General features: G+C 35.7%; 1 protein-coding gene across 3 annotated transcripts in view; it reads right to left on the reverse strand.

The window, feature by feature from the left end:
* Positions 1 to 4,703: 4,703 nt before the first annotated feature.
* IDE (insulin degrading enzyme) overlaps positions 4,704 to 12,986 on the reverse strand; it is a 68,692-nt gene continuing 60,409 nt past the window's right edge. For all 3 annotated transcript variants that reach the window (XM_062580602.1, XM_062580599.1, XM_062580600.1), the window contains exons 22-25: positions 11,923 to 11,984; positions 10,188 to 10,260; positions 8,411 to 8,478; positions 4,704 to 7,370 (exon numbers count right to left, since the gene is read on the reverse strand). In XM_062580602.1, coding sequence (XP_062436586.1) covers positions 7,275 to 7,370; positions 8,411 to 8,478; positions 10,188 to 10,260; positions 11,923 to 11,984 — 299 coding nt within the window. In that variant the 3' untranslated portion in view covers positions 4,704 to 7,274. The remainder of the gene's footprint in view (positions 7,371 to 8,410; positions 8,479 to 10,187; positions 10,261 to 11,922; positions 11,985 to 12,986) is intronic.

The following is a 12,986-nucleotide window of genomic DNA, read 5'->3' on the forward strand; positions in this document are numbered from 1 at the left end:
TCTTTTTGCCCTCGTGGTGTACAGCAACTCCTGTGCAATAGCAAGGCAGCTTCTTCAGGAACTCTGTGACCAAGATCTCGGTGATACCAATGCTAAATTAAATCTCAATCCAGCAAAGTCTGAAAACAGTAGGATTTTGCCTGGATTTAATGCTCTTTCTGTGCAGGACAGACGCTAATCTGGATCTCAATTTGAAAAAAAAATAGTAAAAAATAATAATAATAAAACACAACTGAATAAATTACAAGAGTATCAGGATTATTAAGCTGTTCCAAAAGCATTTCAAAGTATTTTAAATGATTAGTCACAGCTTATGCCAAAACCATTGTAAAATAGAAATACTCTATAATCTAGGGCTACCAAAACACTACAGGGCAACACACTTACTCCAAGTGGCCAGGCCAGTTTAAATAGTTAGGATTTAATCTCCAAATGATCTTAACTGCATTTTTTTCCCCTGGGTAGTAGACAACGTAGTGCTATTAAAAATAATGAGAGCTTCTGCTACCTATTATTCTTTTGCTTTCAAAGCTCAAACAAATTTAGGCTCTTCAGATACAGAAGATGTCCTGAAAGCAGGTCTTGTAGTACACTATTACTTAATACAACTTTTAAACAGCCTAACATTTATTAGCTATACAGTGCCACAGTTTTGCACCGATAGCTTACAAACATAATACATTACCCCTTTTCAAAGAAATTTATACATAATGACGTGACAGACACACGATACCAGACAAGAAGTGCAAAATGGCATGCAACTAGTTGCTTTCAACTTATCTTCCATTTCAAAATTGTATTTTCATTAAGCGGCTCACAGTGCAGGCAAGCACCCCAGCTCCCTCTGCATTTTGTATACATCGAGCTTAATACAATCTTCTGTATTTTAACATTCATAACACTTTAATGAGTATTGACATTCAAGTTCAAGTGGGAAATCCAGACTACAAGCATTCTTTGTATATGCACCCTTCAAGCTACACAGAGCCATCAAGCTATTCCACTCTTAAATATGCCTAGTTCCAGGAAAAGGCTGCATAATGTACATATTTATTAGGTTATTCACAGCAATGTAAGTCATATTGCACATACAACAGCAGACCAGGTCAGTCTCCTGTTGTGGATGAGTAGCACCTTTTTTCAGATTCTTTCCAAAATAGTTCTACTTGCTTAAATCACCCACTTTGCTGAGCGCCAGTGGCAGTCCAGTGTGGCTCTCCAAGATTAGACACATTCTAGGTTCATCTTTGTATAATTTTATGGATAAAACTTAGCAGGTTCCATCCAGATAAATTCTAATCATGGAAAAAAACATCCTAGAACATGCATGCAGCCCACACTTGGTCCATGTGCTAGAGGGACACCGTCACTGGCACTTTCAGCGGATGTGACAACGGGAGACATCCCTCCTCGGTCACAGAGACCTGCACGCAGTGTGAGATGAACAGCAGTTGTCTCTGCCTTTGAAGATCACACAAGGAGTATTAAAATTAAATGACTGGCTTGCAGAGATGCCTGATCCAGTTATAAGTACATATTCTTGTGTTCCTAAAATACACTCAATGCTGCAAAATTGTCACAATTACTTTTTTCCCTAAAATTTTATCTAGAAATTAATATTAATCAAATCTGAAAACTGGGGAATTATTATTGACACAGATTTTCTTGGATTCCTTACGTTTCAGCCTTATCACCAGTGAGTAATACTGCTAATCTCACTGTTGAAACACAGAATTTCATTTGGAGAAATACTTTTTTTTCCAGGTCTGCAAAAGCCTTGAAATGCGTAAGTATTACCAGACTAAAAGTTATTGTAATGACAAAGAGATAAAGTAGGGAAACGCTGAACTGCTTGACAGCTCGCTGACTCCAAGTTGCAGGTATTAATCTATTGTGACCCTTCCTGGCTTTTACGTTCATGAGCAAATATTCATTTGGGTGGAAACTTCTATCAAGCTAAATTTATTTCACTCTAAAGCAAGTTGGAAAGTTTTAAAAATACCAAGTGAACTATTTCTGAGCAACACTGCTATGAAATGTTTATAAGCTCCTGATATTTTAAAGCAGCTCCAGCACTTTCTTGTCAAGTACATCACTTTAATAGCTATAATGCACATTTAGAGCTCTGTCCACTAAAAGGCATTGCATTGAAAATTTCTCTCCTCAAAGCCCACACTCAGCTGTCACTAACATTTGTATGCACCCACATTTGCTATATTAGGGTTCCCTAAATACCATTTTTGCACATGCCCTGAAACGACTCAGCTTTAACAACGTCGAGTATGTTAGTATTTGTCTCCCATCTACATCTCCTCGGGATTCACTTGCAGGTATTATCCTACCTCTCCCACCACAGGAGCTCATCCGTTACATCAGATTTCACATAAAAAGCACATTCTTCTCTACCACAGCTCAATGATTAGTGCAAGTTACAGGGAAAAAAAATGGATTCAGTTCCTTCCTCTGTTAGAATTTTCTTTTCTAGGCCATTTCCCCACCTCCCAGGAGAGCAGTAACAGAGGTGGGGGACCCCCTTGTTCTCGCCTGTTCTAATTTTGCAGAGTAAGGGTTCAGTATGAGAATACATGCATATATGAGCCAGCATGTACCACAGAACATCCAGCTGTGTGCGCATGTGTGTGTGTGTGCTGGGAGAGGGTCCTCAGTTCCAGCTGCTGCTTCAGTGAAAAGTTCATGTATTTTTGGCAGTCACTAGAAGAGTATGACAACTAGCTCCCTTCTTGACAGGGAAGCCCAGCAGGCAGGAAAAAGCTGTAATGGAAATCTGAAGCAGAAGGCTTCAGCATGTCTTTCTAATGCACACGAAGGTCCTCGGAAAGAAGCAGAATTGAAACTTGCACCCCCATCAGCGGAGCCTCCCGCTGGCTAGCCTAGTCAGCTCCTTGCTCAACACACCCGCTTGGAGGGTGCATCTGGGCCCATGCACTGCATAGACCGACGAGGGCGCGAGGTCAACATTTTGCACTGCATCACTGGAGAGGGATTCTTCAAAGATAAGAGCAGTAAATGCTCAGCACTGCGGTGTCTACATCCTTTAATGTGTTTTGCTTTTAGTTAGCAGCCTTGGAAAGGCTTAAAAGTATTAATTTAAAAAGCTGTAAATATTTTAAACATTTATTTCTATTTAGATGCTTGAGCTCAAGTAAGCTGGTTTCGTTGTGATGTTTTCCAGTTCTGCTGGGTCTTTGGCCTTATACATACTTTCTTCTTTTGATCTGCAATTCAGATTTCACATACTATTGATATTACATTCTACTATCAGCACACGCTCTAACTTGTGAGCATCTTCTTCAAACAGTATGTGCACTCTGAAATGTTTCAGAAAAAAGCCTTCTAGCAGAATCTACATAGCCAAGGTTTCTTATAAAATTACATGAAAGTTCAGAAAGGTGCCTGAGTCCCTCATCTCTTCCTTCCTTCAAAATAGTACAGCAGGTGCCTTGTGTTTTGTAGCACGCAGTAACAATAATAAACGGACTTGAAAATAAGTATTTTGGGGTTGGATTTTGAAATTGTTGGATAGCAAATGACCATCAGTGACAAAAAGGACTCAGACATCATTGCTGACAATAGTATCAGTTCAATGGTCAGCTATTGAAAAAACAGGCAAAAACATATGAATAAAGATGTATAAGATTAGGATTTTGCACTTTACAATGGCACTATAAAAAACGCATATTAAGCAGTTGAGTGGTAGAGAGAAGGTAAATTAATATTCTGCTGATCTTGTATTATAACAAGAGCTAGAAAATAATAAATGAATTTAGAAAGATCTGTAATGCTTTTTTCCACACAACGTTGTGGAACACATTATCTGCAAGACTGTTAAAGTCTAAGCACTTACTTAAGCAACATCCTGAAAGAGTTCAGCTATCACTATGGCTAGCAATGACAATCTGACTAAGTAAATCTGGGTAGCCTGATTTTTTGCAAAAGATAATAAAGCCAATGTTTCAAGATTTACACTATCCCTAACAATCAGAGGGGAGAAAGAGAGCCCTAATCTTAGGGATAAATCATTTCCTCATTGTGCATGCCGGGCATTTTATTCCTCTGCTGAGATTTCCAACCACTCCTCCCAATGCCAGGGACAAAACCTTTCTCTTTTTACCTTGCCAAAAGTAAGATGCTGCTTCAAGAAGCCCCATTACAACAGCAAAAATGCAGGTTGATTTATAATTTTAGGCTGCCAGAGTTCACACTACTGACTGTCCTAACAACCATATTTATTTCTAAGCTTTCTGAAAGTAATCTTGTGGTATGCATAAAACAAAGAAAACTACCAGAAAAAATAATTTCTCAAAAGCAAACACTGTAAAGCTGCACTGAGTAAGTTTAAGTTAGGCTGCAGGGATGCTCTGAATTTACAATTTCAGATTTGATAATTAAAAAAAGTCCTGTCTCACTTTATTTTATAAAATTCTCATACACTCAGCAACAAAGCTGATCTGTCTACAAGATGCGGGATGTCACATGGGGAAGCACCTGTCCCCCGAAACTTCCCGAGAAGTGAACAGAAACACTTTTCAGCAGTCCTATCCAGCCTAACAAGTCCAAGCAACTGTATCTTAGCAATTCACGATTACTATATAAGAATAATAACAAAAAAGATGCACAGGCTGATAGATGTAACATTACCAGTATGCAAAAAGTTAAAATGAAACAAATTAAGAACTCCAAAGTTAAATTCAGATTGTTTATTGTAAACAGAATAACTCTAGCACTCTGTCATACTGGCTGTGTCACATGCACCCAATTCCACATAAACTGCTCAAAATAGCACTTGCAAAAATTACAGTTATGTAATAATAATTTATGGTTTCTTACATAAACTAATTAACAAGCACTAAAATTGACTTACAGTGTATTCTAGGTATTTTTTTTATTGCTTGGAGACACTGCAGCTTTGGATCCATTAAAATGAACCCATTAGTATGCCTGAGTTTATCAAAATTTACTGCTATATCAAACTCAGAAACAGTAAAATGCTGGAGAACACTTAAAAGCAAGTAAAACATGGGTTTCCACATCCACTCACAGAATTTTAAAATTCTACATTTTTCCTCTGGAAAACACGATTTGTGAGTTTGTGTTAAATACACCGTTCTTCCAATTTATTCTTATAATTTGTTAAAATTAGAGTTTATCGTACTTTCATGAATATATATATATTTATTTTTACACATGACTGAGCATTTTATTCACCATAAGAGTGGTATGTTTAAATACTAAGCCCCAAAATATATATTTTTATAATATGTTGTCAAAACCTTTAATATATATATAATACAAACATTTTTACTAAAAGAAAATTATAAACAAAAGCAAATGCTAGAGAGTAAAAAGCCCATTACATGTAAAGGATCCATGAAAAATGTGGTGAGCAGAGACCCCAATACTGTTTTTGTTTATACTATATTTTTTTCCTTAGGCTACAAAAGATGTTAGTGGCCTTCACTGACAACAGGTTACATCACAAACTAGCATCAAATTTATTAGAGAGCTGTTCAATTGTTTCAAGCCTTTGAAACAATTTTTAAATGCACTGTATTTACTCAGTTAAAACAGACTCTTGTTAAAAAACAAAGTAAAGCCCTAATCCTGTCAAGTGCCCATTTAAATTGGCTTCAGGATCAGTTTAATTGAGAATACTGATTTGAATGACAAGAACAGCCCTACGGAAGATATCAGGATCTGGAGGTAACACAACATGCACGTAGGATCTGGGCGCTTAGTTTCAGGTTCTTTTAATAGAAGGCAAACTCTCAGCAACACTGCTGGTAGCAAGGGCTCACATGAGCACGTTTTATATCTTCAGTACTTTGCATATCCTGCCCTGTCTGAATAATGACACTTAATTATATGCATTAATATGTAAAAGAGGTTATTAATTACTTAGATGCCCCCTTACCTGTTTCTATTTGAAGACTTTATCCTGATTTGCTGTCTCAAGCAGAACAATAATCTGCAGAAGTGAGCAGCTCAGTGAAGACGAGACATAATGTATTGTTTTACCATTTTTACTAAATTATGAAATATATAGGTATATAATATTTCAGCATAATTCTTGATCCTCCTCCGTTTCGCACAGCCTTCTTAAAAGAACTGGGAACCAACATCTTGTGATGTAACCTGAAGCAAGTACCGTGCTGCAGCAGTACCGCCAGCCAGGGGGGACTGCAGCGTCTCCAGCGCCTGCTGCAGGGGCAAACGGGGCCCGTACAGACGCACCCCAAGAACCCCACTGATTCACTAAAGGGCCCTGTATTTGACTTCATCTGTTCTTAAGAACTAAAGCACGCGTAAAGTTATTTGCACTAGTAAGTGCTTTGCTGGCTGAGACCTAATAGAAAAGGCAAAATGTACTGATGGAGAACTTTCATAATGTATGAGCAACGGAAAATAAGAATGACATCAAATAAAGTATTTTATATACCAAATGGCAGCAGCTCAGAGTAACCCTGACAAACTGAACAGGATGTTTACAACATCAAGAGACTAGGACAACACTTCTGGTAACAGAAATCAGATGGACTAACAAAGCGTTTCCAGCATTTTACCAGTTTGAATATAAAATATCTCAAAGTTTGTATAGAAAGATTAAAATCATGCCAGTATCTCAGTTACCCTTGTTAAGACAATTCCCTCACTTATTACTGTGTTGTCAAATTTCCTTTTCTCTCCCATTGGTCTTCATAAAACTTAAATAGAAAATATGTTGATTACACTAAGGATCAATTAAAAAAGTATCATTCAACATGTCACTTTTCAAAAATGTGAAAGTGTCTCTTTTTATGAAAAACTGTTGACCCCAAACTCCAAAGGACCTACTTTTCTCCTCCTTTTGCCCCCCAATAAGATTATTATTGGGCTACTAAATAGTGTTTTTCAGGAATGATAGGGATATTATAAGCAGAATTTTTTATTCTGGAGGCTTCTTTTATCAAAATGAAAACTTAAAGGGATATACTATTTTAAAAATATACTGCATCTACAAGTTTTTTATAGTTTCAGTTGATTTTGGTTTTCAACAGGTTTTCTTTAATATAAATGACACGTGACCACAACCGATTTTTCTATACTCTCTAACCCTAACACACAGTTAATGTTGAATGAACCAAGAACATATTTGGGATTTGCATAATGCACAGAACCATTTATCCTAATAATCTTTAATAATTTTGTTCATCATGAAATCCCTTAAAACCATGTCAGTACTAATCATTTGCATTTCTTCATCCATTGGGGGTTCTTCACAGTTTTGCAGCCATGAAATTGATATGTGGTTTCACCAGTGGAAAGAGTGGCAGACTGCGCTTGAATTCTGTCATATTTTCAATCACGCTTGGCTGCAAAGAAGCGTATGCAAGAAAAAGTCTGCTCAGTATCTTGAACCAAAAAAGTGGAAAAATCCTCACTAAGTTTTAACTTTTGCTACAGCCACACACAAACATATCTTTCTTGTTCTTGTTTCTGCAATATAAGTGGTTCACATTCATTATCACAGAATCTTCTAAAATATAGTTTTATTGCTTATGAAGTACATGGTTTTGTAGTTACGCTGGATAATTTGAAACAGCATCTATAATGCAGTGATTGCATTATTAATAATGGCAAGTATTCAGTGAATGCAGAGCTCAACTACTTTGTCTTTTCATTTATGAATTCTATTTCAGAACATATCAGCTATCCTTTGAATGCCAGAGTTGAGATCATAAAAACAATAGCAATTTGATGAGCTATTATACTTCCGCTGTGATTATTTCAAAATAACATTTTTTAAAAAAGGAAGAAGTAGGTAATTACTTACTGGGACAAATGTTACCATCCTTCTTTAAGCAAGTTCATTTAAGGTTCCGTAAGGACCCTTATTGCTACTTGCACAAAAGGCGTCACAGTGAAATTTGTAATACTTGTATGAATAGAAGTTGGTAAATTGCTTCCTCCACAGGTAACACAACGACAAGAATTTGCATTAGTATTTCAGGCCTTAGGATAAAGGCCTGCCTTTTTTTTTTCCTCCCTCAAAGATGATAAATTTGTTGATGCATACACAGCCTTCTCGTCGCATGTAATACATATACACTCAGTATTTTCATACAATAATTATCTTCACTTTATTCCATACTGTAGGTACTCACTCAGTAGAGTTGCCTACTTTCATTAGCTTTTATTTCAGTGGAATAATAGGAACAAAAGAGAGACTATTCAAGCTAAAAAGAAAAAAAAAGATCAGGAATGAAGCTGCCATTATTGAGGATAACAACACACATGTAAAGAAGCTGAAACATCAACCTGCACCAGTATGAATTTCAAGAAGTTTGTACTTTCTCCCTATAATCTTTTCTTTAATGCTACTACAGCTCCTTTAATGCTACTACAGTTTTACCTGTGGTAGTGGTGGTGCTGGCGCCAGGTTCACATCATTTTGGCATGGAAATTCTCCAACAACAGGGCCTATTTAACATTATCAAAATTAATTTAGGACCATAATTTAATTAGTATCTTATACATATGAACTCTTTCTCTTATAAGACAGATACGTACAGTAAGAACAGATTATTAATTTTATATCTATAAATAACATTTTCTGAAGATTTGACTTTGACCTCTACAGTTGTCTTTAGAAATTCAAACAGACTAATCCAAGATTTGACTTGAGACCACATGTTGAGGAGTAGTGGCTTTTATTCAGTTTATTTGCACATAAAGAAAACGTAGGAATAAGAAACTGTTAATTCACTGAGCAATGAATACTTCCACTGTTTTTCAGTACAAATTATGTGAACAGTAGTAAATGCCCATAGTATATGCAACAAAGGCAATGCAAGAATAGCACATCTGTATTCTCAACAGTTTCTAGAATTGTACCAGAATTTTCTGGTAGGATTCACCTATGAAGGCAAGGTGGGATACTCCATGAACCAAACCGTCTTTAGAAACCTTAAACCTTCCCCGTCTGTTCCCATTAATTCCCTAACTCCAGACCACCCCAAACTTTTCCTTGCATTCTGCCCACCTGTCCCACAGAAGTCCTGGTCTTGGGAGTTAAGCCTTCCTTTTACTTCCATTCTCAAGTTTCTCTATTATTATTCTTTAGAGGCTGAGCACCTGCACTTGTTTCCAAGAATGCTTATTACGATTCATTGGAAATGCATGAAAGTACCCAATTCCTTGTGATGGCAGGAAAGAGGCCACACACCAGATCAAATGCTTTGGAACTGGGGAATATGTGGAGACAGCAGGACAGAATACCTGGCTATAACATTTGTAGAGTTAGCAGTTGCTAGGCTGTCTCCCATACTCACTCTTGTCTCAGGAAGTCATCATTCCAAGCACAAGCTGTTCTGGGAATTTAGTTTTTACATTTTAAAATGTTTTCTCTAGTTAGGCAAAGTATTAGAGCTATTTCTGCTCAGCTACGATCAGTCATGAAAACTGGTCAGATATTATAAAATAAGTCTTCCTTACACAACTGCAGAATTATGACTTCCATGGTACCATAAAATCAGTCATGCTGACACTGAAGAGAGTCTCTTGACAGGTGCACAAGTATCTGCTTCTTTCTATGCTACAGACAAACCTTTACCATCATTGATTTTACAATAAGTTACGCACTGGAATTTAAGTTCATTATAAACTAGTGAAAAAGCTGCACAAAACATCATAGAAGTTTTTCCTCTTAGTTTATTTACATTAAAACATAAACATTTTTAACGTTTTCCTTCTTGAATTCTAGAATGGAGTAACATGGTATAATCTAGATTGCTTGGAAATAAAGCCTAAATAAACTCTGACTTTCTAAGTTTAAATATATTTGATACTCTTAGAAGTTTTTTTTTCTTTTTTGAAGGTGCTTGAATAATAACTTGCAGACATTCACTGTTTCTCAGGAAAAAAAACATTATATTGATAAAATTCTGATAAAAGAAGCACTGCCTTTTAAGTTATATCATTTTAATATTTCAGGAACGCTAAAAAACTTCACTACAAATATCAATCAAAATTTTGAAGCATCCATGTGAAGAAAACCTATAAAGAAGTATTTCTTTCCTCTAAAATGTATATATGCAGTGCATTGTATTTATACTATATAACATGGCTGTCTTTAACTATGACTGCTTGAACAGGAATTGATTAAATACTATATTCAGTACAACACTTACAGGAATCCATTTCCCTTGCAAGGACATGTACTGATACTTTGTGTCTTCTGGGAGCATCTATTGCTAACAGCACCTACAGCAGACAACATTATGAATTCTTTCAGGTGTGAGGTAACATTCATAGATTATGTTTATAAAACAGTAAACGGATGACAGCAATTAGATTTTAATATATGTTTTAAAATGAGGGTGAATTTTGGAATGTCCCTTAAAATATTAAAGGTCACTCATACAGTTATTTGAATCATTTTAGAACCAAGTTGCCTAACAGATTCATGTAGCATTTGGTACGCGTGCACACGCACACACAGAAATAATAGAAATTAATCGTTGCAATATCAGGTATGTAACCAAAATCTCTGCAGTTTCCAAACCCTACTAGCCTTTTGGAAGCACATCACCCTGAACATAAATATTAAACACAGCTGGACCAGTTCATCCATCCAGCCAATTATTTCTGCTCCGCAACACTGGATATCATGTTATTTACATTAGCATATACATATATATATGTATATACATACACACACATATATATAACAAAACAGTATGTGCATACTTGTTCAAATTATCAGTTATTAAACAGCTACTGAAATTCTATTTACTAAGTTTATATCTGCTGCACATCTTACCCTATGCTATCACACTCTGAAAAACATTTGTATTCACTGTGCCATTTAAGTAGTAATCAGTTTTAACAGGAAAATTAAATCTCAGATTAAAACAGAAAGTATATGAGAATGACCCTGGCTAGTGAAAAAGGACAAAGTAACAGAACGGAAGAGAAACCATTTTGAAGACATTCACACACACACGACTACACACGCACACACATATATATACATATATACACACACACACACGTATATATACATAGAACTCTATGTGTATATATGCACCGTTACTATATGTGTGCATATTAATACACACACACATATGTGGGAGTGCATATAATATATGCACACCCACACACACCATGCTTCTTCATAGGTAGAATTTTTTCTATAATAAGCTCAAAAGGCAGCCACAGTATTTTTCCTCAGTGTTCCCTTGAATATTCCCCTGAACTGCTCCAGAGGTAGTCAAACAACATACACACTTTGCAACAACTCTGAATTATCACTGTATTTGAAATTTGGTGCAAAATAGAAAGAATGAGGGCCAATTATTATTATTTTTTTTAAGTGAGCTATCTCCCCTGCCCGCCCCAGTATTTCAACTGCTCATATTAGACATCCATTTAACAATTTCATGCTGAGCTGCAATATATGATTATTGCATCATTATGTTGTTCCTTTGTTCTGCATAACAGGAACGAGAAATGTATTGATTTACAGTGCAGAAAGATTTAAAAATATCTTTTTAATTCACAGTTCCTGCAGACAAAATACGCTGAATCATTTACTGGTTCAGAGAAAAGAAAAAAGAATAAATCTGCAATCTTGGCTAAACTGGGTCAGAAAGTCATACAGAAACATAATTTCTATTCACAAACAGAAGATAAATGAGACAAGAAGAGAACAGCTGATAAGAAGAAAAAAAAATCCTTGCAGTATGCTAGTTCCCATTAAACTAAGGAAGATCCAATAAACAAAATGATTATTAAGGTATGTGCTTCAATTCTATTACCTACCTACAACAAGCCTAAATATATGATCTCACAGTTCACATAAGTAATACCTAGTAAAATATACATCTCTTTCTGAATAATACTTCAACTACATGACTAACTTACCTTGTAGAATTGTATGATATCATCCTTGGTCAGGGTCTTTAGATAAGCCACTTCAATGTTATCTGTACAACAACAGTAAAAAAAAAAATTTTTTTTAAGTCTGCAAATCATAGCTGGTTATTAGCACACTACTTATTTGAAAGTATTTTTCTTCCAAATCCAGATGCTGCAATTGATTGCAAATGATATGCTTTTCATTCTGAACTTACAAGCTACTACTGCATCACTGAAAGTGTCATTGGAAGCTTAGGAAAATAACACACAAAGTATGTTCATCTGATTGGACTTACTAAAAAATATATATTTGAAGAATACTAATTGCACTGCACACTACTGCATAAAGACTTTTAAGGAAGTTCTTTTGTAAGGAACAGCAACTAGTTATATAGCGTACATGATAAGGGAGAATCACCTTTAAGGCATCTGGGGATAATGTGTCTCTGTGGCTACATCACATCATATAAATTACATTGTAATAAAACTAATCAAATAATATGACTTGCGTAAGTGGGAACATTTTTATTCTGGCCATGCAAGAAAGAAACATGTTGGAGCAAGTACGCAGTTAATAGGTCACTGAGACAAGCTGAAATAAATTCATATCAAGTTCTACAGAAAGAAAATTCAAAAAACTGGCAAAATGACTGGAACTGAAGATTGTATTCGGAAGAATGTTTTAAGATTTGTGAAGTGAAACAGCAGTAATAATAATACTAATTAAAAAAAAAAAAAGTAAAAACATGGAAACAAATTCTCTACTTCCTATGGCCAGGACATGAATTTCTGATTTTGACAATTCTAGACATATTAGAATCATTTAATGGAATAAAATTACTAGTAGGTAAATGGGAAATAAAGTTACAGAAGTCAAGAGAAATAGTAAGATGGGTGGGATTTACATAAGAAGATCTGGCCTCAGCTAGCAGTAAGAAATTCTGGAAAGATATAGGTCCAAGTAAGGGAGAACAAAACAAAACAAAACAAAATCCTCAAAATTTTGAGGGGGGTAAGAGTTTTTACACCACCTCTCATACTCAGGCATGAAATCATCTTGTCAGTAGCTC

The sequence above is a fragment of the Rhea pennata genome, chromosome 7, assembly GCF_028389875.1.
Source record: "Rhea pennata isolate bPtePen1 chromosome 7, bPtePen1.pri, whole genome shotgun sequence".
Lineage (NCBI taxonomy): Eukaryota > Metazoa > Chordata > Aves > Rheiformes > Rheidae > Rhea > Rhea pennata.